At 42.4% G+C, this 26338-nt stretch overlaps 1 protein-coding gene across 2 annotated transcripts in view; it reads right to left on the bottom strand.

Moving 5' to 3' along the window:
- LOC139537744 (follistatin-related protein 4-like) overlaps positions 1-26338 on the bottom strand; it is a 237334-nt gene that overhangs the window by 183129 nt on the left and 27867 nt on the right. For both annotated transcript variants that reach the window (XM_071339454.1, XM_071339456.1), the window contains exon 3: positions 23643-23676. In XM_071339454.1, the coding sequence (XP_071195555.1) occupies positions 23643-23676 (34 nt within the window). The remainder of the gene's footprint in view (positions 1-23642; positions 23677-26338) is intronic.

The following is a 26338-nucleotide window of genomic DNA, read 5'->3' as shown; positions in this document are numbered from 1 at the left end:
GGTTGGGTAGGTAAATGTAATCCGTTACCTGTCCAAAATTGTAACATCACTTTTGGATTACCCGAACTCAGTTACTATCTCTTAACCTCCAGAGGACAATGCCGCCCCTATTTGAAAGTAATTCCTGTCCTATAGCAGAAATGTTTTTTTCATAAGCATGTTGTGAAAACAGCCACAGATGGATAGGGGAAACCAGTATCGTGGGCGCCAGGTAGCCTAGTGGTTAGACTTGTAACCGAAAGGTTGCAAGATTGAATCCCTGAGCTGACAAGGTAAAAATCTGTCGTTCTGCCCCTGAACAAGGCAGTTAATCCACTGTTCCTAGGCTGTCATTGAAAATAAGAATTTGTTCTTAACTGACTTGTCTAGTTAAAAAAAGGTAAGATAAATATTTGACTTTGTTATATATTGGGCTCCTGAGTGGCACAGGGGTCTAACGCACTGCATCTCAGTGCTAGAGGTGTCACTCCAGACACCCTGATTCAAATCCAGGCTGTATTACAACCGGCTGTGATTGGGAGTCCCGTAGGGAGGCGCACAATTGGCCCAGCGTCATCTGGGTTTGGCCGGTGTAGGCTGTCACTGTAAGGAAGAATTTGTTCTTAACTGACTTGCCGAGATAAATAAAGGTTCAATAAAAAATAAAAATTGCTCAGAAGTTTTGGCATCTTCCATAAATTGCGTCCGCAAATCCGCCATAGAAATAGAAAGAATAAGATTAAGCTCCGGTAATCAAATCAAATCCAATTTTATTGGTCACATATATTTAATAGATGTTATTGCAGGTGCAGCGAAATGGTTGTGTTCCTCGCTCCAACAGTGCAGTAGTATCTAACAATTTACAACAATACACACACATCTCAAAGTAAAAGAATGAAATTAAGAAATATATAATATTAGAATGAGCAATGTCGGAGTGGCATTGACTAGAATACGGTAGAATACACTATATACATATGAAATGAGTAAAACAGTATGTAAACATTATTAAAGTGACTAGTGATTCCATGTCTATGTACATAGGGCAGCAGCCTCTAAGGTGCAGGATTGAGTAACCGGGTGGATAGCATGGTTGTCACAGCTAGGGGAAGTGAAATGATAGGCTACAATGACTTTGCTCATGATGTACGCCACAATTGATATGCAACAACACCCTGAGCACATCGGACACAAAACGAAAACTCCAATACTTGATGTAACAACAGCACAAAATAGATGAACAAGTTTGTGGAATCTTATTTTGCGGGTGCCTTTTCATTATAGGAGACACTTGTGATTTCTAGCTGCACCAATCAAAGCAATGGAGTGTGGTCAAAACCATTCATCTTGAGGTGACATGTGGATCAGGGTTCCAAAATGCAATCATATCACAGCGAAAATCTGTAGCCAGAGATGGAAGAGAATCACCCCACTCACTGTTTTTTTCTGGTTCAAGGAAAGTCAATGAACTAAGTAGACCAGACCCAGCTGCTATTGCATTGGTGTCTATGGGAGACCCAACCCGTTAAGTAGACTGGAACTAACCATTATTATCAATGGTAAACGGCCTAGTGAGTGATCTTAATTTATCCACCATCTTTGGTGTAGCCAAAGTTTATTGCTCAGCTCAGTCGCGACACAAACTTTGTAGGTGTTTCTGATTAATAAACAATGCCATGCTGGTGGGTTTTACCATTCAAATAAAACCCAGCCCTGAAACGTAGGCTAAAAATAATTTACAAGTCATTTTCATAGGAAAAGACACATCATTGGCATGAATTTGCACAAAGTGGGCAGTGCGGTTTTGTCACCTCAAGCCCAAATATATCATACTTGTAGTAAAATGATGACTTATTGACTTACATCGTTGTGCAACATTATGGGTAAGCTCTAACCATTGTCTTTCAGCTCGAAAAAAAGTGTATTTCTACTGGTGTGGGCATTTAGCGCAGATAAGTAGCTGGCACAACCACAAAGTCATAAAATCTGATTCTAAACCTAACCTAACCCCAACTACACTGCTAACCCTAATGCCTAAACCTAACCCTCAATTAAGACCTTCAATTGAGAACAGCGAACTTGTCTGTTGGCCCTGCCTTAAAGACCAAAATTGGTTAAAGAAAAAATTGTGATAAAAAAATAAAAAAATACCAGTTTCATTTAAGGACCAACATATGTACAGCTGTGCCATGTAGATTGCAAAATAGTTGGGAAGAGATTTGATGTATCGATTCCATGGCACATGGTTTATGAACTGATACAAAATGTAGTTTTTCGATTTAAATGATTACACAAAAGTCTTGCAACCAATATAATGTTATATGAATGGGGGATACAACCATCCCAGCTCTGCAGATTTTGCTGTAAAGAGACAGAATCATTAGATCATTTATTTTGGTACTGTGCATTTGTATCTTGTTTTTGGTCGCAGGTTCAGGAGGAATGGCTGAAGAATTGCAACATTTACCTGGAGCTATGTCTGCAAATAGCACTGCTGGGTGATTTTGAAGTCCTAGTCAATCGATCAATATCTTAATAATACTCTTAGCAAACATGTTTATCTTTAATTTACAATCTGTAGAAACTATGAGAAGAGAAGGTTCATAACTTTTGTGAAACAGCACAGTTGAAAAAGACATGGCAAATAATAATCAAAACTGGATGGTCTTCAGAGATAGATGTGAGGGGTTGAGGGTAGCTGAAGGATGGGACTAAACAATTTAAGGATAACCAATGTAAAATATACTGTGTCCATAAAATGTATATAGTATGTACAAACTGGAAGAAGAAGCCTAAATGTCATTGTTGTCACGGCTGTTGAACGATGAAGACAAGGCGCCGAACAAAAACAATAAACACTACAAAACCAAACCGTGAAGCTAAAGGCTATGTGCCCTAAATAAAGTCATCTTCGCACAATGACAGGTGGAAAAATGGCTACCTAAGTATGGTTCCCAATCAGAGACAACGATAGACAGCTGTCCCTGAGAACCATACCTGGCCAAAACATAGAAATAGTAAATCATAGAAAAACAAAACATAGAATGCCCACCCCAAATCACACCCTGACCAAACCAAAAAGAGACATAAAAAGGATCTCTAAGGTCAGGGCGTGACAGTTGTCCATTAGTTTACTCCAATTAGGGGAGGGGTGGTAGAGTTAATGTTAAGGGAAAATAATAAAGGGAAAAAAATATGTGCGTGTGTGTATATATAAAAACAAAATATGAAATGATGCAGACAATTACATTGATGGAAGCCACAGTTTAAATACAATATTAAAGCTGATCTACACACAAAGAAAATACCAAAAAGCACATTTTTGTTTTCATACATTTTTACAATAGCCAATTTTGACTTTGCAGCTGGCCAATCTGGCGGAAAGTGCTCAGTTGTGCCTCTAGGACAAGACTCATCCCAAAAAACTCCAACCTGCTCAAGAGGCATTGAAGAAGACAACAATTACTATTACCAATAAAACAACTTCTATTGGAGAATAAATCCATGTTAGTGTTTACATAGCTGGCCGTAAATGGTTGTTGCATTTTATTTTATGGGTTGGTTATGTAGGCTTCTTCTAACCCATTGCTTTCTCCCTCAGATAATAATACGATTAGGCTATATCTTTACTTACAAAAAAATAGAGGCTGTCAGATTTCCGGTCATTCCATTTAATGTAATGATACCCCTTGATCTTCAAGAATAGGACTTGGAAATGGAGATTAGCCACATTCTTTTACTTGAGCAAAACCCCAAAACGAAAGACTAATTAGCCTAATCTGTTTTTGATTTTGTTATCATGGAGGAATGATTGGGCTCATTGCTTTCAGTTGTAAAATAAATGCTGCTCTCAGAATGGCATGCTTTGAGCACTACCGAACCTTGTTTTTGAAAGTATGGAGCACAATACCATGGGGGAGTTTAGAAGGGAGGAACTCAAACTTTTATTCTATAGGCTGGGATCCGCACAATGCAGCTGTTGCAAGATCATTTTTCACTGGCTGTCCACTGGTTCTGTTGCAAAACGTTTCTTAAACGGCAGAAAACAGGGTGGGTCCTACCTGAATTTATCCAATAGAAACGCTCTTTTTGCTCTGTTTGCTTCTGTTTGGTTCTTAAACGGTAAACAGCTTCCGTAATGAATACACCACTGCTCGCAAAAATAATGATTGATAGGCAGCTTAAACTTCTTCAGATCAACCATAATTGGGTTAAAATACACATACATTTGTGAACAGCCATCCACAACAACCACAATCTGTAAGGCTCAAATAAATTAGAGAGCAGCAGTGTGATTCACATCAATGTGCTATGTAGCCTAGATATCAATAATAAAGTGATATCAGTATTGCCTGTAGACTACACCACTGATGTCATCCTTAGCCAAGCGTTTATTCAAGTTGGATAATCTTTGGATGCCGACAGCAGTCGCACCATTGGAAGACATAGCTTGGACTGTAGCATAAAAAAGCCTATCCCTGCATTTGGTGTGTCATCGTAGTGGTCTCTGATTTGTGGTCAGACGGGAGAGGGTATGCGGACACACCTGGTGCCCAAAATGTATGACGTTGTCACGCAGCAAGAGATGAGTGGATACGAACAGATTGGGTTCAGTCAGTTCAGTCAGTTATCCTAATGAGCCTTCCCCAGCTAGCTAGTTTGTTTGTCGCTAGAAACTTCAGTAAGACTTAAAAAAAATAATGTTTACCTTTATTTAACCAGTTAGGCTAGTTGAGAACAAGCTCTCATTTACAACTGCGACCTGGCCAAGATAAAGCAAAGCAGTTCGACACATACAACAACACAGAGTTACACATGGAATAAACAAACATACAGTCAATAATACAGTAGAAAAATTCTATATACAGTGTGTGCAAATGAGGTAGGATAAGGGAGGTAAGGCAATAAATAGGCCATGGTGGCGAAGTAATTGCAATATAGCAATTAAACACTGGAATGGTAGATGTGCAAAAGATGAATGTGCAAGTAGAGATACTGGGGTGAAAAGGAGTAAGATGAATAAATAAATACAGTATGGGGATGAGGTAGTTGAATGGGCTATTTACAGATGGGCTATGTACAAGTGCAGTGATCTGTGAGCTGCTCTGACAGCTGGTGCTTAAAGCTAGTGAGGGTGATAAGTGTTTCCAGCTTCAGAGATTTTTGCAGTTCGTTCCAGTCATTGGCAGCAGAGAACTGGAAGGAAAGGCGGCCAAAGGAAGAATTGGCTTTGGGGGTGACCAGTGAGATATACCTGATGGAGCGTGTGCTATGGGTGGGTGCTGCTATGGTGACCAGTGAGCTGAGATAAGGTGGGGCTTTACCTAGCAGAGACTTGTAAATGACCTGGAGCCAGTGGGTTTGGCGGCGAGTATGACGCGAGGGCCAGCCAACGAGAGTGTACAGGTCGCAGTGGTGGGTAGTATATGGGGCTTTGGTGACAAAACGGATGGCACTGTGATAGACTGCATCCAATTTGTTGAGTCGAGTGTTGGAGGCTATTTTGTAAATGACATCGCCAAAGTCGAGGATTGGTAGGATGGTCAGTTTTACGAGGGTATGTTTGGCAGCATGAGTGAAGGATGCTTTGTTTGCGAAATAGGAAGCCGATTCTAGATTTAATTTTGGATTGGAGATGCTTAATGTGAGTCTGGAAGGAGAGTTTACAGTCTAACCAGACACCTAGGTATTTGTAGTTGTCCACATATTCTGAATCAGAGAGTCAGAGAGCATGCATTTAATTTTACTTGCATTTAAGAGCAGTTGGAGGCCACGGAAGGAGAGTTGTATGGCATTGAAGCTCGTCTGAAGGTTAGTTAAGACAGTGTCCAAAGAAGGGCCAGATGTATACAGAATGGTGTCGTCTGTGTAGAGGTGGATCAGAGAATCACCAGCAGCAAGAGCGACATCATTGATGTATACAGAGAAGAGAGTCGGCCCGAGAATTGAACCCTGTGGCACCCCCATAGAGACTGCCAGAGGTCCGGACAACGGGCCCTCCGATTTGACACACTGAACTCTATCAGAGAAGTAGTTGGTGAATCAGGCGAGGCAATCATTTGAGAAACCAAGGCTGTTGAGTCTGCCGATAAGAATGTGGTGATTGACAGAGTCGAAAGCCTTGGCCAGGTCGATGAATACGGCTGCACAGGACTGTCTTTTATTGATGGCGGTTATGATATCGTTTAGGACCTTGAGCGTGGCTGAGGTGCAACCATGACCAGCTCTGAAACCAGATTGCATAGCGGAGAAGGTAAGGTGGGATTCGAAATGGTCGGTCATCTGTTTGTTAACTTGGCCCTCGAAGACCATACAAAGGCAGGTTAGGATAGATATAGCTAGCAGTTTGGCACTACACCTCCAGCACACTGATTTTTCTATTCAATTATTGTATATAAAATCCTATAGTATAGCATCCAGTAGGAGTCCAATAGGAAGGGTTCCAAATCTGATAAGATTTTTTGATTGGATTCTAATTGGATCGTTGTATTGGAATACTATAGCATCCTATAGGATATTTATGTATTTTACCATACAGGATTTCTATTAATTTTGTTGATGGGAATTGTATAGATATTTACATTACATTGTAAAGGATTTAGCTTCAAAACTTAGTTATACACTATACTTACCTTGGCTGCATATGGAGCACCCACCTTCCAAACCTCCAAAGACAAATACCTCTGAAAGTGGCCAGTGAATACATGTGAACTATAATAAAATCATAAGCAACCAATATTGAACTGCCACCCTTGCCACTTAATATGGTGAGCTCCATCCCATGAAGGTCCAAGGGACACAACGTGAGTAAACATTTGCATCTGGTGCATCACACATTAAAGTTATTGTGCCAACTGCAACAAAAATAGCTGTGAAACCTACTGAGACTGTGCACAAGGTTGTTTGCATTTGTGTCAAAAACGGAGAACACATTGGTTGGGGACTGTACGTACATACCTCAACCAGAAGCCATGGATTACAGGCAACATCAGCACTGAGCTAAAGGGTAGAGCTGCCGCTTTCAAGGAGCGGGACTCTAACCCGGAAGCTTTTAAGAAATCCCGCTACATGATTCCATATGTGTTCTTTCATAGTTTTGATGTCTTCACTATTATTCTACAATGTAGAAAATAGTAAAAAATAAAGAAAAACCCTTGAATGAGTAGGTGTGTCCACATTTTTGGACTGCTACTGTATATAAACTCAGAATTGTCCCTTTTTCAGGACCCTGTCTTTCAAAGATAATTCGTAAAAAGCAAAATTTCTTAATTGTAAAGGGTTAACACTCTGTTTCCCATGCTTGTTCAATGAACCATACACAATTATTGAACATGCATCTGTGCAACGGCCGTTAAGACACTAACAGGTTACAGATGGTAGGCAATTAAGGTCATAGTTATGAAAACTTAGGACACTAAAGAGGCCTTTCTACTGACTGAAAAACACCAAAAGAAAGATGCCCAGGGTCCCTGCTCATCTGCGTGAACGTGCCTTAGGTATGCTGCAAGGAGGCATGAGGACTGCAGATGTGGCCAGGGCAATAAATTGCAATGTCCGTACTGTGAGACGCCAAAGACAGTGCTGCAGGGAGACAGGACGGACAGCTGATCGTACTCGCAGTGGCAGACCACGTGTAACAACACCTGCACAGGATCGGTACATCTGAACATCACACCTGTGGGACAGGTACAGGATGACAACAACAACTGCCCGAGGTACACCAGGAATGCACAATCCCTCCATCAGTGCTCAGACTGTCCACAATAGGCTGAGAGAGGCTGGTCTGAGGGCTGTTGTAACACAGGACCGGCAACAACATCGCCTATGGGCACAAACCCACCGTTGCTGGACCTGACAGGACTGGCAAAAAGTGCTCTTCACTGACGAGTCGCGGTTTTATCTCACCAGGGGTGATGGTCGGAGTCGCGTTTATCATCGAAGGAATGAGTGTTACACCAAGGCCTGTCCTCTGGAGCGGGATCGACTTGGAGGTGGAGGGTCCGTCATGGTCTGGGGCGGTGTGTCACAGCATCATCTTTACTAAGCTTGTTGTCATTGCAGGCAATCTCAACACTGTGCGTTACAGGGAAGGCATCATCCGCCAGTATGTGGTACCCTTCCTGCAGGCTCATCCTGACATGACCCTCCAGCATGGCAATGCCACCAGCCATACTGCTCGTTCTGTGTGTGATTTCCTGCAAGACAGGAATGTCAGTGTTTTGCCATGACCAGCAAAGATCCCGGATCTCAATCCCATTGAGCACTTCTGGGACCTGTTGGATCGGTGGGTGAGGGCTAGGAACTTGCAGGTGCCTTGGTGGAAGAGTGGGGTAACATCTCACAGCAAGAACTGGCAAATCTGGTGCAGTCCATGAGGAGATGCACTGCAGTACTTAGTATCTGGGGTGGCCACCAGCTGCATTGACTTACTTTTGACCACCCCCCCCTTTGTTCAGGGACACATTTTTTAATTTCTGTTAGTCACATGTCTGTGGAACTTGTTCAGTTTGTCTCAGTTGTTGAACCTTGTTATGTTCATACAAATATTTACAGATGTTAAGTTTGCTGAAAATAAACGCAGTTGAATGTGAGAGGACATTTCTTTTTTTGCTGAGTTTATATATGTGTGTGTTTATTATTTATATATATACAGTTGAAGTCGGAAGTTTACATTCACCTTAGCCAAATACATTTAAACTCAGTTTTTCACAATTCCTGACATTTAATCCAAGTAAAAATTCCCTGTCTTAGATCAGTTAGGATCACCACTTCATTTTAAGAATGTGAAATGTTAGAATAATAGGAGAGTGTGATTTATTTCAGTTTTTATTTCTTTCATCACATTCCCAGTGGGTCAGAAGTTTACATACACTCAATTAGTATTTGGTAGCATTGCCTTTAAATTGTTTAACTTGAGTCAAACGTGTCAGGTAGCCTTCCACAAGCTTCCCACAATAAGTTGGGTGAATTTTGGCCCATTCCTCCTGACATAGCTGGTACAACCGAGTCGGGTTTGTAGGCATCCCTACTTGCACACGCTTTTTCAGTTCTGCCCACACATTTTCTATAGGATTGAGGTCAGGGCTTTGTGATGGCCACTCCAATACCTTGACTTTGTTGTCCTTAAGCCATTTTGCCACAACTTTGGAAGTATGCTTGGGGTCATTGTCCATTTGGAAGACCCATTTGCGACCAAGCTTTAACTTCCTGACTGATGTCTTGACATGTTGCTTCAATATATCCACATAATTCTTCCTCCTCATGATGCCATCTATTTTGTGTGAAGTGCACCAGTCCCTCCTGCAGCAAAGCACCCACACAACATGATGATGCCACCCCCGTGCTTCATGGTTGGGATGGTGTTCTTCTGCTTTCAAGCATCCTCCTTTTTCCTCCAAACATAACGATGGTCATTATGGCCAAACAGTTCTATTTTTGTTTCATCAGACCAGAGGATATTTCTCCAAAAGTGGGAGGCAGGCAGGCAGGTAGGGAGGGAGGGATAGGGGGTGGTACAACCCTGGTAAGGAGAAAGGGAGGGAGGGAGGGGTGGGTGGGAGGCAGGCAGGGAGGGAGGGAGGGATAGGGGGTGGTACAACCCTGGTAAGGAGAAAGGGAGGGAGGGGTGGGTGGGTGGCAGGCAGGGAGGGAGGGAGGGAGGGATACGGGGTGGTACAAACCTGGTAAGGAGAAAGGGAGGGAGGGAGGGAGGGAGGGAGGGAGGGAGGGAGGGAGGGAGGGAGGGAGGGAGGGGTGGGAGGCAGGCAGGGAGGGAGGGAGGGAGGGAGGGATAGGGGGTGGTACAACCCTGGTAAGGAGAAAGGGAGGGAGGGGTGGGTGGGAGGCAGACAGGTAGGGAGGGAGGGATAGGGAGTGGTACAACCCTGGTAAGGAGAAAGGGAGGGAGGGAGGGGAGGCAGGGGTGGGTGGGAGGCAGACAGGTAGGGAGGGAGGGATAGGGGGTGGTACAACCCTGGTAAGGAGAAAGGGAGGGAGGCAGACAGGTAGGGAGGGAGGGATAGGGGGTGGTACAACCCTGGTAAGGAGAAAGGGAGGGAGGGAGGGAGGGAGGGAGGGAGGGAGGGAGGGAGGGAGGGAGGGAGGGAGGGAGGGAGGGAGGGAGGGAGGGAGGGAGGGGTGGGTGGGTGGCAGGCAGGGAGGGAGGGAGGGAGGGAGGGATAGGGGGTGGTACAAACCTGGTAAGGAGAAAGGGAGGGAGGGAGGGAGGGAGGGAGGGAGGGAGGGAGGGAGGGAGGGATGGGTGGGTGGGTGGCAGGCAGGGAGGGAGGGAGGGAGGGATAGGGGGTGGTACAACCCTGGTAAGGAGAAAGGGAGGGAGGGAGGGGTGGGTGGGAGGCAGACAGGTGGGGAGGGAGGGATAGGGAGTGGTACAACCCTGGTAAGGAGAAAGGGAGGGAGGGAGGGGAGGGAGGGGTGGGTGGGAGGCAGACAGGTAGGGAGGGAGGGATAGGGGGTGGTACAACCCTGGTAAGGAGAAAGGGAGGGAGGGAGGGGTGGGTGGGAGGCAGACAGGTAGGGAGGGAGGGATAGGGGGTGGTACAAGCCTTGGATGGAAGGAGTTGGGGGAGGTCTCATTATCTTCAGGTTTTCTTTTTCTTTCCCTATCCCAGCAGAGAGAGGGTTAAGGGAACATTCTCTTTTTTGTATGCATAGCTGAATACTATACATACTTTTGTATATACAGTGTATGTGGACACCCCTTCAAATGATTGGATTCGGCTATTTCAGCCATACCCGTTTCTGACAGGTGTATAAAATCGAGCACACAGCCATGAAATATCCATAGACAAACATTGGCAGTAGAATGGCCTTACTGAAGAGCTCAGTGACTTTCCAACAAGTCAAATTGCTGCCCTGCTAGAGCTGCCCCAGTCAACTGTAATTGCCGTTATTGTGAAGTGAAAACGTCTAGGAGCAAGGCCACAAGCTTAGAGAACGGGACCCCAGAGTGCTGAAGGGCGTAAAAATAGTCTATCCTCGGTTACAAAACTCACTACCAAGTTCCAAACTGCCTCTGGAAGCAACATCAGCTCAATAACTGTTCGTCGGGAGCTTCATGAAATGGGTTTCCATGGCCGAGCAGTCACTATGACTAGTCACTAAGATCACTATGCGCAATGCCAAGCGTCGACTGGAGTGGTGTAAAGCTCGTCACCATTAGGCTCTGGAGCAGCGGAAACATGTTCTCTGGCGTGATGAATCAAGCTTCACCATCTCGCAGTCCGATGGACAAATCTGGGTTTGGCTGATGCCAGGAGAACACTACCTGCCTGAATGTATAGTGCCAACTGTCAAGTTTGGTGGAGGAGGAATAATGGTCTGGGGCTGTTTTTCATGGTTCTGGCCCTTAGTTCCAGTGAAGGGAAATCTTAACGCTACAGCATACAATGACAGTTTGGGGATGGCCCTTTCCTGTTTAAGCATGACAATGCCCCCTTGCACAAAGCAAGGTCCATACAGAAATGGTTTGTCGAGATCAGTGTGGAAGAACTTGACTGCACAGAGCACTGACCTCAACCCCATCAAACACCTTTGGGATGGATTGGAACGCCGACTGTGAGCCAGGCCTAATCGCCCAACATCAGTGGCCGGCTTCACTAATGCTCTTGCGGCTGAATGGAAGCAAGTCCCCGCAGCAATGCGCCAACATGTACATCTTATGCTACACAAAGATAAATAACATACATTTTTCTGAACTAATCCAATCAGATAGTTAGATGTATGTTTTTTCCGGTTTAAATGGTTTAGGTATTGTACTTTACCAGAGTTCCTAACCCTGGTAGTCATTCTAAATGCATTTTGCGGGTGAATGAAGATTCCAACTATTGGCTATCTTAACTCTGTCTGGATTCCAAAAGGAATTACATATCACCTTGCTAGCCAGCATAATGGCCTGTAATTTGTAAACAAGGATTTTCCTAACACCACTGTGTTCGGTGTAACTAGGACATCAAAGTAAGGCCTTTTGATATATGTAATGTATTGTCATTGTAACGGCGTTCCTCTTCCTCTTCATCCGAAGAGGAGGAGCAGGGATTGAACCAAAATGCAGCGTCGTGATAAGACATGATATTTATTAAACAAAATAACAAAAACGAATGTAGACAGACCTGGACTACGAACTTACATGTAACACGAAGAACGCACGAACAGGAAAAATGACTACATAAAACGAACAAACAAACAAAACCGAAAACAGTCCCGTGTGGCGTAACATACACAGACACTGACACAGGAGACAACCACCCACAACAAACCATGTGAAAACACCTACCTTAATATGATTCTCAATCAGAGGAGATGAAAACCACCTGCCTCTAATTGAGAACCATATCAGGTACCCATTAACCAACATAGAAACAGAAAACATAGACTGCCCACCCACACTCACGTCCTGACCAACTAACACATACAAAAACTAACAGAAAACAGGTCAGGAACGTGACAGTCATAAAATACATTTTTGAATGATAGCATTTGCTTAGGTACTAATTTGGTGAAAGACACAGGCCTTTAAAAGGAAAGAATTCAACAACCATGTCTCTGACATTAGAAAATATAGTCATGGGTGGTAACTACAAAGAAAAGGCAGCATAGGAAATATGCCAAATGTAACATTGTAATCAGAGTACTTTTTACACTCTGTAGAGTATGTTATTTGAGGTATTGTTAAAATGAACTCTGTGTTGGTTTAACACTGCAAAACGTACCATGTGTACTAGTGGTCATACTGCAAATTAACTTGCAGCCTTGAAACAATCCCTTATTGTTGTGGTGAATAAAACCAAAATAAAATATAGAACTGTTGTTTCCGATCAAAGACAATGTTGTAATTAATGTTGTTTTATTGTAGTGGAAGTAATGACAACAAACTCATTTCAAGGGTTCAATTAAGAAAAAAGGTTCTAATAGGATTCTGATTGGGGTGACAAAATCCTACAACACTAACCAAAGACCTATAGGATCCAATAGGACAAAAGTAGTCCAATCAGCTTCTGATAGAGGTGACACAAAATCCTATAGGCACCATCATCCCAGTGCCCCAAAAAAACAAGATGACATGCCCAAATGATTATCGCCCTGTCGCGCTCACCTCAGTCATCATGAAGTGCTTCGAGAAGCTGGACATGGCCCACATCAAGGCCATCATGCCAGGCACACTGGACCCACTCCAATTTGCCTACCGCTCCAACAAATCTATGGAAGATGCCATTTCCATTGCTATTCACATCTGTACAAGAGGAACCCCTATGTGAGAACTCTGTTCAGGATTGGCATCAACACCTCCTCCACACTCTCTTAACACTGGTGCCCCCCAGGGGTGTATCCTCAGTCCTAGGGTCCCAGGGTTGAAACCAGTTACTGAGATTTACTGGTATTTACCCCCCAAAAACACTCGCTTTTCCAGGGATAGATAACTGTGAGAAACCGGTAAATTATAATAAATTATTTATATGAAGGATACGGCGTGAAATGGAACTGTTAAATTATATGCAATGTCTAAATCTGGCTTCTCTACAGCCTCTACATGATGAATCATCAAGCTCAGGGTGGGGACAGACAGCCCATCTCAGTATGGAGCACAGTTCACAATGCATATACAGTAGATCATCTCATCATGGTAACTTTTTTTCTTGTGACAGGTAGGGCTTCATTTGCTGCAGCAAAGTCTATGCTACAGTAATATAAAGACCGAATGGATGTCTAATTTACCCATCTCCATCTGCCTTTTGGGGTTCACCTTATTTTTTTATTGTAAAGATTTTTGTAAAAATATATTATAACTTCAGAGTTTTAAAACAGCCTATCACTCGAATAGCGTTGCTTTAAAATCAGTGCACGCACGAGCACTCTCTCGCAGTCTTTTCTCTCCATCAACTCCATTCAAATTGCATCCAAAATAAATAATCCTGTTCTAGGTTAATATATAGCCCAATATATAGATGTCTTAGCCTACCTCTTTCAGGTAATAAATTCAATGCAGTTTTATCCGTATATTTTGCTAGTTAATGATAAGTTATGCATAATAAGCTTCTAACCTATAGGCTCTGTCTCTTATAGCCTCAAGCACGTGTGCTCCGCTGGTGTCTCTCGTTAAAAAATGCTACTTAGCTCTTGGAGTCCCATGCAGGAAAAGCTAGACTAGAGTAGCTAGCTGGACATTATTTTTTTTTGCCTTTCTTATACCAATAGACTATTCGACGAGGGATGGAAGCTCTTTTTTGCTGAATGTTAAATACAGCAGCCGATAGAACACAGGTAGTTTGAAAAAAGTGAAAGCCGTCTGCATCTAATTCTAAATTATTCAAGGATGTCATTAGAAAGATGAAGATGAGGACAACGAAACGTATTTAATTAAACTGTTGAAAGAGAGGAAGGAATTAAGCAACAATGCGTTAGCCTACTAATTACACAAATAGGCCATATAAAGCGATGCTCTGCCTTAACAACACTTTCAACAAGGTAGGTCCTACAGGCCCTAGTTTTGTCACACCTTGACTACTGTTCAGTCGTGTGGTCAGGTGCCACAAAAAAGGATTCAGTAAAATTGCAATTGGCTCAGAACAGGGCAGCACGGCTGGACCTTGGATGTACCCAGAGAGCTAATATTAATAATGTGTATGTCAATCTCCTGGCTGAAAGTGGAGGAGAGATTGACTTCATCACTACTTTTCTTTATGAGAGGTATTGACATGTTGATTGCACCGAGCTGTCTAAACTACTGGCACACAGCTCGGACATTCATGCATATGCCACAAGGTCTCTTCACAGTCCCCAAGTCCAGAACAGACTATGGGAGGCACACAGTACTACAGAGAGCCATGACTACATGGAACTCTATTCCACGTTAAGTAACTGACGCAAGCAGTAAAATTTGATTTAAAAAACAGATTAAAAAAACACCTTATGGTACAGCGGGACTGTGAAGCAACACAAACATTGGCACAGACACTGTGCATACACACACACACACACACGATAACATGCACACTATACATACACATGGATTTAGTACTGTAGATATGTGGTAGTGGTGGAGTAGGGGCCTGACGGCACAGTGTGTTGTGAAATCTGTGAATGTATTGTAATGTTTTTTAAATTGTATAAACTGCCTTAATTTTGCTTGACCCCAAGAAGAGTAGTTGCTGCTTTGGTGGCAGCTAATGGGGATCCATAATAAACACAAATACAAACGTTCTGACCGGTTGCATCACGGCCTGGTACGGGAATTGCTCCGTCCATGATCGCAAGGCCCTCCAGTGGGTGGTGAAGATGACCCAGTACATCCCTGGGACCATGCTTCCACCCATCCAGGACATCTACTCGAAACGGTGCCTGAGGAAGCCAAGTAGAATCCTCTCCAAATACTACCGCTGCACCATCGAGAGCGCCCTGGCCAGTTGCATCACGGCCTGGTACGGGAATTGCTCCATCCACGACCGCAAGGCCCACCATCAAGGACCCCACACACACCAGCCACAAGCTGTACTCTCCCTTACCATCGGGCAGACGGTATCGCAGCGTGAGGTCTGATACTAACAGGCTCAGAGACAGTTTCTAGCTACAAGCCACCAGGATGCTGAATACAGTACTTGAACTGGACTGACAACCTGCTCTGATTCTCCTCACCTTAGCACACATGCACTCACTCATTCACACACCCCCACACACATAAGCACAGATATAGATTCATGCTACACACACATCACAACTGTTTACATTTACATTTAAGTCATTTAGCAGACGCTCTTATCCAGAGCGACTTACAAACTGTTGCTACCAGATTCTTATTATACTTCAAGTTATACACTTTCCCCCATCCCCAATACACGTGTAAATATTGGACTATAAATTGTGTCTTCCTGTACTATAATAAATGTTAACATGTTTATTCTATTCTTCTGTCATTTACTTTATGTTTGTATTCTTATCTTTTATTATTTCTTACTGTTGTTGCATTTTTGAGAAGGAACCTGCAAGTAAGCATTTCATTGGACGATGTATACCATGCGTATCCTGTACATACGACTAATAAAACTTGAAACTTGATTTTGTGACTCGGATCCCTCGTCCATCGAAATAAACATAACTTTCATTTACACATTTTAACTAGCACCATGCTGCTGTTTTGTTGCCAGCTAGTCAGCATAATCTAGCTATCTGGGAAGGGTTCATCAGGACGACTGACTGAATCTAATCCATTTGTCTCTACTCAGCTCTCAGCTGCGTGACATACGTCATCAATTTGGGCACCAGGCGTGTCCGCTATAGCCTCTCCCTGGTCAGACTTGCTCAGGCAGAACAAACTTAAATACATACTTTTTTTCACTGCTGATTTGAATGTCATTGAGAAAACAACATAAAGTTGTCCAAAAAAATTCTTGCAAACATCCCTTCTGAATTTAAAAGTAATCCTAGAAGTAATCATCTAGTTTTTCAATAGTATCTGTAATCTGATTACAATGTTTTTGCTGGGAACGTAACAGATTACAGTTAGTCTTTTCATTACATGTAATCCTTTACTCCCCAACTCTGTGGACCTGTGTAATAATGTGAATATATAACATGAGACCCTGGCTAAACTATAGTTAGTATCATTATTATTATAGTAAACACTGCGGAGTTACAAGCACTGAAGGGCCACAAGCAGAGCAGTACTACTCTGTTGAATGCTGCTGTGTTGTACTGTAGGTAGACGGAAATCAGATTCCTGGTAAACCATTTGCTGATGAAGGGAGAACCTGAGAACGTCCTTACATTCACTCAGCATGCTTCAATAGTTCTCTTCTAGAACACATAATTCATCATCTCTGTACTGTATGCTCTCTGTTAGCCGACACATGCTTTCAAAACAAACAAGGCATGTGTCCCAAATGGCACCCTATTCCCTATATAGGGCACTACTATTGATCAGAGCCATATGGTCCTTGGTCAAAAGTAGTGCATTATATAAGGAATAGGATGCTATTTGGGACATAACCAGCAAAACAATCTTCTTCATTAGTTATTGTTGCTGCTAGTGCTGTGGGTGTTCTCTCTCCCTGCTACCTACCTAAGCCAGCTTCTTTGTCGAGTTATAAATAATTCAGTGTTTTAATTCCAAAGACACTCGCATATATATTCAAGAGGAGCCAACCACCTACTGGTATAGGTGCTATAGCTTGTTATTACAGGTGTAGGATCTTAATTTGAGCCAGTTTTATACAGCAGGAAAGTAATCCTGCAGCAACAGGAAACGTGAATTATTATGTGGGTTATAATTAATGGACATTTTTGTTGGAGTTGATAATTTTTTTCGTAATTAAGTCTGACATTTCCAAGTGGAAATTACAAACTTCAGAAGACTTTTAAAACCTGAAATACACGTTACAAGTTTTACATTTGCTGCATTGCAGGAAAGTACACCTGCAACAGGGTGATCAAAATCAGATCCTACATCTGTCTTCCATACCAGGAGTCTTATCGGCCAAAGGCTCTGCAAACAGTAAATGTATGGACACTACAGAGCTTGGGTAAGGCTCTATCTACATTTTTGTAAAAATGTTGTTATTGTCATAGGCTTATTCTGTTCAATGTTCTCTACCTATGTAGTACTCTAAATAACCCAATTCCTGTTAAGTTCAAAGGAATACAATAAAAAATTGCTGACACTATTCAAACTAATGGGGGTTCTGAACGTTAAAGACAATTATCTCAGAATCATCTTTTTGCAGATAGAACCTTATAGTCCCCCGCTCTCGACTAGACAAAATGAAGTACCATAGCAAGGATCCAACACAACAATGGTGTTCTTTTATGTTATGTTATGTTGTTATTCTAGGACGAATCTCAGTAGAATATAGGCATAGTTTGTCAGACCGTCTGTCAAATGCACCAGGGTGCTTTTATGCTACGGCTTGTCTTGAACACAAATGGATAGGATATAGCTAAAGAGCTTCAGAGAAGCACAAATTGTGTATTGAATTTTAAAAGCACACCTTCAAAGAGTGAATTCTGGCAGGCCCGTGTCCTCCCAGACTGCCAAAATTAGGACACTAGTAATTGCTTGCCATATTTAGAAAAATTATGTAAGAAACACAAATACCATATTATTAACTCATTTTCACCTCGCATGAGCACGATTCAGTGGTTTTGAGTTTGTGATGCTCACTCACTAAGCCTTAAGCGATCAGCCTGAGGCTGGTCTGTCTGTCCCCTGTGAACAAAATGACCTACTCCGTGTGGAGTGTGAGTGCTAGGCAAAGTCACTCTCTTTGTCTTTGCAAAGTGTAATACATTTAAAGAAAAGAAAATCCTGCACACACTTTGCAAAGTGTAACATTCGCAAAGTCTTTGTCACACCTTTCATACACCTGCCTGCTCTGTCTAGAGCTGCAATCTACAGCTGGTGGCAAAGATTCCATCTGTACTTGAAGGTCTGGCATTTCCATATTTGTTACATATGGAGTTTAGAGTTTGACTTAAATAGATGCAGCAATCTCTCTAGCTAAACTATGCAACAACTTCCTCAGAAGGACATTTTGAGATATATTCCCTGGGAAACACAACTTGTAAATAAGATCAAAAGCAGCATCAGTCTCAGTCAAAACGTGAATGAACACATTCAGCAAAGAAAAACTCCTTTTTACTGTTTCAATAGCATTGTGTCTCTGATACCAAAATAATATGCAGGCATTGTGCAGAGAATGTGTTTACTGAGTCATATAACCCAACTTGACAGCATCTTATTAATATTTCCACTTCCCCTGAGGTATGCAAATATACTTTGTCCTTTGCAGAGTGACAAAGTGCTTCTGAGGACCTTGCTGCCCGAATGAGATCCCATCTCAATAACTTATTGTCAGAACTCCGTCAGGCAGAGAAGCAGGGAGAATAGGAGCACATCATAGGAATTCAAGGCAATCGTTTATTTTCCCACCTCATAAAGTAGGGTGTGCGTCGATGCCAGGCAATACAGTTCAAGATAAAGGTTAAAAAAAGTGTCTCTGCGGGGTAATGCCACCGTTCAGACTGAAAACCCTGTGTTCATGTCACCCAGGAGACGAGGCAGTGTTAGTCAATGCATATCTAACCTGGCTGTGTCTGAAATCTGTCTTCCCTACTACTTACTAAAATGACATACTGTGTACTAATCATACTACATACAATTTATTATGTACTGTTTAGTATAAATGCATGCAGTAAGCAGCAAATCAATTTACTAGGCTCACCCATATTCAGAATGCGTCATCTATTTGCGTTGTTTCCGCCATTTGTTCATTTTGCTCCAGCCCATCCCCTTATCTACTATAATTATTAGCTGATCAAACACAAAGTGGAAAGACGTTTCTCTTTCTCAATAGTGTGCAACGAATTCTACTAAATGAAAAGTTGAAATAAGTCTGACATCCTGGCATTTAAAGCATACTCGCCCAGTGTCGTCTATGAAAACCTCACAGATGTCTCAAGTCATACAGGCTATTATGTTTATATTGACCATATTAATAAAATGACCTATATATTTCTATCATCACATTAACAATATAGAGAGATAATTAACCAATCAACATGGAGATTGCATGATGATGCTGGTCTTTTTATGATTTCAAAAGGTATAATGAAATATCTAGCAAACCTATAAACCTGTTGAATGAGATATTGTCATCTTATCTTCTTTTGACGTATGTAAATAATGTCAGTGTTAGCTCCTTTAAGCCTTGTTAAGTAGAATAGCATTGAAATTCACTGTCAACACAAGCTGCTTAAAGATAAAAGCCAAATTGCAGAGTAGTTTTTTACCCCCCTTAAAGCCGCCTAGTCGATGTCCGTACTCCTGCGAAAATCTAATTAGCATAATAGAAAGTTCTTCTATGATGTAATGGCGGTCCGCAAACCAACATTAAAGGTGCATGCCGCCACCTACTGTGCTGGAGTGTGTTGTCAATCACAGTTTACAACATTTCTAAATCCTCCTACCTAAAATAAAAAAGAGCCCTACTAACTTCTAATTAGACCCTCCCCCATCTCCAAAATCCCTTCCAAACCCCCAACCCCATCCAACCTCAATGACCCTACACTTCAATCTTACCCTTTCTTCAACATAGTTACAACAATATAACAACAAATGCTCCACCATTTCATCAACCACACACTCCAGACACAAACCATTCACATGCTTGCCAACCAGATGTAATGACGAGTCCAATGTACAATGTCCTAAGCGCAATCAAGCAAACACCACCTCTTCCTTCCTAATCTGACCTTTGAATCTTGGTCCACCGACCTTTCTTTGGAGGGCATATAAATGCCGGCCCTTGCGCTCAGAGTCCCATCTCTTCTGCTACACATGATCAAAATGGCTCTAATCTTACATTTGGCCTCACCTCTACGCAGTGGAACATTAATATAAATGATATCTTGTTTCAAAGCTCTTTTAGCTAACTGGCCTACAATTTCATTCCCTTCCACACCCGAATGTGCTGGGAACCAAATCCGTCAGTTTAAATTAGATATTTTTTTGTTGTTGCATCAATCCACCACATCCGCCGATGTCACACTTCCGTATCTGTCACACTTCCGTATCTGCGGTGAAAGGTGACAGAGCTAGAGTGGTGTTTGTCAGACCATGAGACATCCCAAAATCGTTCTTCTCACAAAATCGCCTGAAGCGTCCGAACGCTTTGGCCTACAAATTATTATGACGCAACTATGTTGGTTGTTTTGTTGTTTAGGCTCCTGGATGCCCACAGGCCTCACATGGAGACTGTTTAGTGCCAAAAACATGGGGTTAAATACATGTAAAAAAATATATATATATATGTTTCCTGATCTTTTTTACTTCAAGGGGTCAAATAGCAAAAGGATCCTTGGTATGACCCCCGGCTTAGACAGAGCTTAGACTCTTATGGGTTAAAAGAACATCTCTCTCTTTGTGTTGTTTTCCCCCTTTCCTCTATGCAATCTTAGCATGTTTGGTGTTAATATCACCAGCTCAAAGTAACACTGCAACGTTCTACCCAGTTCTCCCCAGTCAGAGTAAAGTGTTATTCAGTGTGACACTGCAAGGCTCTCCAAATCCCCAGAGAGTATGATATGCCCTCCTTAAGCCCTTCAACTGGATCTCAGGGCACGCTAAGTACAGAGCTTACGCTTTTGGCACAATTCAAATCAAAGTACGGAAGGGGTACTGTACCTGCTCCTTGATTTGATAATTGGGGTTTGGTCCTGGGCTTGATCAGAATGGACTGAGGAGGGACTCAGAAATCAGGAAATTTATGGGGCAAATCACAACTCGGTGTAGCAGCAGTACTTCTGCAGCCATTTGAAGGACTTATAATTGTATTACCAAGTCTATAAGGTGGAGGCATTTTACAAAAGGCTATTATATTTAACAATTTTGATTAAGTTTCTGATGGCTGAGTGATTTCTGCCCTGTATTTTATGAACTCCACGCTAAGTAATCTTTATTGTTCTTCGACATAATGAAATCATATTTCTTCGAGATTTATGACATGGCTATCTGTTAGTGACTTAAAACTGTCAGTAGTGAAATGATCCTTAGCGACAGTTTTAATTATTAGAGATGACTCTTTGAGGTAGAACCTGAGTGTCCGTATGTCTGGAGCGCTCTTAAATCTCAGAGTTTAATTGAAGGCCACAGAGAAAACGCATGTTATTTGCATGCAATGGCGCGCCCGACCCTGATGTATTTCCAATGCTCACTGAGAACTCCTACACTGGGTAGAAAAACGGGAGCTGCAAATTAAGAGACGAAACAAGACATTTTGGAGCAATAACACTCTTCGCATTCCTTTCAAATGATTTTTATTTGTAAAGGCTTTGAAGAAATAAGATCTGTGGAATTTAAATGGTGATGGGTTATCTGGATCTGTGGTTTAATGATGAAGCTCTCCCACCTTGGTATCTGTGAGGATAGCCTCCTCTCCTCTCCTCTCCTCTCCTCTCCTCTCCTCTCCTCTCCTCTCCTCTCCTCTCCTCTCCTCTCCTCTCCTCTCCTCTCCTCTCCTCTCCTCTCCTCTCCTCTCCTCTCCTCTCCTCTCCTCTCCTCTCCTCTCCAGTCTTTTACAGTTTGTTAGAGTCACTCGGTCTGGATTGCCCTACCTAATTCCCACCCAATTACTGTCTAAATGAACCACAGGGCCGCTTAACTTGGTTTGACTTCCCATTGTTTAATTCATAAATTAGGCACTCAAGGCTAAATTAATCACCACAAATTCATAAGCAAAATTGACAATATTAAATTCTGCATATTACCTAAACATTCTGTTTCTGTTCTTTTTACAAAATGACCTGCTTGTTGTGTGCTGCTAGCCGGTAAAATGTAATTTATTTATGACTTCTGTCTGAGCTGGCTCAAGACCGCCGTGCCATGTTTGCACCGCTGCAATTTTCACAGGTAACGTTGGCGTCTCTCAAGAAAAACTAGGGCAATTTGATTAATGTCGTCGTCTCCAAGTGAGGATCACAGACACGACAATAAAAACAACGCAGAGAGAGTGAGAACGAGAAGAGGGAGGAGAGACCGAGGCAGCAGTTAGCCAAAGGGTAAGACAGACAGACACAGAGAGACAGATGCAGAGAGAGAGAGTAAGAGAGAGAGAGTGGGAGAAGGAGAGAGAGAGAGAAGGAGAGAGATATCTGCAGTCATTCCCTTCCAAGGAGAATGAGGAATAAGGACAAGAAAGAGCCCTTGCTTGTTTTTGGGAAGTTTAGCATACAAACAGACAGTGAATAATTAGTCCCAGGAGACGGATGGATCACCACACCATGTGAATAATTCCAACAAATTCTAACACACTTGCTTTGTTCTTAAATGGCAAGGAAGAATGTTGTTACTCAGGATGTGTTGTCTCCTTACCTCCGGCCAATTGCCCTTTGCTCTAACACTCTAAGGTCAAGAACCCAGCCGGCATGCTCGAATGCACAAAAGAGGAGCTGTGAGGGCAACATCCAATAAATCAACAACAAATACTGTACGGGAAACCACAGTTTGAATATTACATTCCAATGCACAGTGAGATTGGCTGCACTACATAAAGCAGTATGGAATAGAGATCCTTAAATTGAAAATATTAAGAGCATGACATTACTGAGACCTGGCACTGCATCTTCCTGGAATATCCCAGTCAGTAACAGAACTTCCACAACATCCCCGCAGACGCAGAGGCCTGTAGCACCGAACACGTCTCAGCACAGATGTGATTACAGTAGGGTGCAGTAGTGCCTCGCGATCAGTTGATACAACACATTGAATCTCATAAGAATAGAATACCTGTACACATGCACGTGTGCACGCACACTCACAAACATACGCACGCACACATACCAAAAACAGGCAACGGCAATAATGATAGCTCACAAAACAGGAAGACATCATATTCTTTTAAAAAACCATCTTGAACACAACAGAACATGAGGAAGTTACTACACAGTGTACCAACAGTGTATAAGCAGGTTTGATACTGTGTGTAAAACCTTGAAAAGAGACAGGTTTTTCTGAGTACTTATACCAAAGACGGCTTCTATAGAATGTACTATGAATGCTGTTCACATAACCCATGCCAACATGAAAGGTTTTTGTCATTGCATAACATACTGTATTTAAGTGGTGCAGTTTGATTGATTACAGTAAGGCTACTTACATGGATCGGCCACCCCGTCAGCATGTCCGCTCTTCTGCAAAGAGAGAACACAACACAAAGTGTTACTATTAAGTCTCAGACAAAAGCTGTCTGTTCTTCTTATCACAATATTGGGCCACATGTAATGTGTGTTTTCCTCTCTGAGAAGAGATCAGTAGAAGTGAGAAAGGTTTCACACTGTTTCCAGAGTATATTCATTCATCCTTTTCGGAAAATTTAATTTGGCAAGACTGCAAGATGGCAGGTGTCATCTCTGTTTGCCTGGATATCTGTCAGGATGGTGTATATAGCTCAAGAAGCAAGAAGCACCATGCCTGTAAAGTTCATATTTATCCGCAGTGCAAAGACCACGTTGGGCTTCTCCGAGCAGATGTTCGGATTATGTACAGATGTGGGATCGTAATTTGATCACCCTGTTGCAGGATAACTTTTATATAATGCAGGAAATGTTAAACTTGAGGTTTAAAAAGGCTACTAAAGTTTGTGATTTCCACTTTGAAATTTAAGACTTGATTTTCCCTTACAAACATTTTTTTTATTAATTATCATCCACAAAATAATTCACATTTCCTGTTGCTGTAGGATTGTTTTCCTGCTATAGCAAACTGGCACGAATTAAGATCGTACATCTGTACATCCCCAACTCCCAGGCTAAGATATCTGCATAATTAAAGTGGCCAAACACAATAAGAGTAGGGGAATTGAAATAGATGGGAATCACTCTGAAGGGTCACAGTGAGGAAGCCTAAATGAATACTTGCTACCTACTGTGCCATTTGTTCTGTACCATCATAAAGACAGTACCACCAAACTAGCTTAACCTTACTATCTATAAAGATGGATATCTGGTTAGCTTTTCATAAATAATGTCTTACTGCTTTTACCACCTGTGTGGAAATAGCTGGTCTCTGTTGCCAATACACAATACATTTGGCATACAGTCTGGAGCTTTTGTATAGTATGTAGGCAATACAGCATTAATTTTCTGTGAGTCCTCACACAGAGCATGAAACCAAAACAATGCCTCCTCTTACATCTCTACATGCCAGCTGTTAATTGACGCGATGTGACAACTAGCGTCCCTCACACTAAATCTGGCTTGTAATGAGCTTGACTGATAAAGCGTATGTCTCTGATAGCCTTCTTGGCAACCGCAGAGAGCCCTTGGCCTTTGGAGACTTTCTGAAGAGACACCGCTGCCTTTCAACAGAATGTGCTTCCGTGTGATTACAGAGATTTGGGCCAAGTCAAACCCTCCTCTCTCATGCCATCTGCCTGTTTTAATTGCAGACGTGCGTCCTCATCATGGCAGAGCAAAGCGTTTGCACTGATCAGATGCCTTCCTTTCTATCATTTCAAGAGGGTCCTGTTTATTTAGTTGATTAGAGACTGTCACTGCGTTGTGAACCACTGAGAAAACAGAGAGCAGACAAAGAGAGACAGAACACTGCTCTAGGCCTAGAATCAATCAGCTAGCTAATATCTGTGTGTTTTTCTGCCGTTTGGCTCCCATTTAAACTCCCTGACTAGATTCAATTGAACATCATACAGCATCCATGCACACATATTTTGGGAGAGGCACAACTGTAACAGCAAGGTAAGTCAGCCCAAGCTGTGTTGTAATGGATGCTGGTAGAATATATGCCTCTCGTATGCCTCTGTTCCTCTCCTATAAGGGTGCTGTTCAGCCACTCTCATTCAAACCTCCATATGCTCGCTTTCATTTAAGCTTTCATTTAAGCCAACCTGTGCCAGCTCGGCTAGCTAGACTCAGCACACAGACGACTGTATACACAGAGCCATGCCGGCAGCCATTAGACTCTGATAAGGAAGAGCAGACTAGACAATATGAACCTTATTTGGATACCCACAATGTATGGAGATGAAATAGAGAAAAGCTGTCAATTGCCATGGGTATATTAGGTTCAATTCAAACAAAGCTAGCACACAAGCTAAGAATGTGTCTGGTATGTTAATGTGAAATCAGTTCAGAAATGGGGAAAATCATTGATGTCAACTGATGGGCACACAACACACTAACAGTGCCTTCAGAAAGTATTCAGACCCCTTCACTTTTTGTCAGGTTACAGCCTTATTCTAAAATGGATTACATCGTTTTTTTCATCAATCTACACACAATACCCCATAATGACAAAGCAAAAACAGGTTTTTAGAATTTTTGCAAATGTTTAGCAAATTAGTTTTACTCAGTACTTTGTTGAAGCACCTTTGACAGCAAATACAGCCTTGAGTCTTCTTGGATATGACGCTACAAGCTTGGCACACCTGTTTTTGGGGAGTTTCTCCCATTCCTCTCTGTAGATCCTCTCAAGCTCTGTGAGGATGGATGGGGAACGTCGCAGCACAGCTATTTTCAGGTTTCTCCATAGATGTTCGATCTGGTTCAAGTCCGGACTCTGGCTGGGCCACTCAAGGACCTTCAGAGACTTGTCCCGAAGCCACTCCTGCGTTGTCTTGGCTATGTGCTTAGGAACATTGTCCTGTTGAAAGGTGAACCATCACCCCAGTCTGAAGTCCTGTGCATTCTAGAGTAGGTTTTTGTCAAGGATCTCTCTGTACTTTGCTCCGTTCATCTTTCGCTCAATCCTTACTAGTCTCCCAGTCTCTGCCGCTGATAAACATTCGCACAGCATGATGCTGCCTCCACCATGCTTCACCGTAGAGATGGTGCCAGG

The sequence above is a fragment of the Salvelinus alpinus genome, chromosome 13 (assembly GCF_045679555.1).
Source record: "Salvelinus alpinus chromosome 13, SLU_Salpinus.1, whole genome shotgun sequence".
In the NCBI taxonomy this organism is placed as follows: Eukaryota; Metazoa; Chordata; class Actinopteri; order Salmoniformes; family Salmonidae; genus Salvelinus; species Salvelinus alpinus.
Note: the sequence above shows the minus strand (reverse complement) of the source record. Positions and strands in the feature narration are given on the sequence as shown.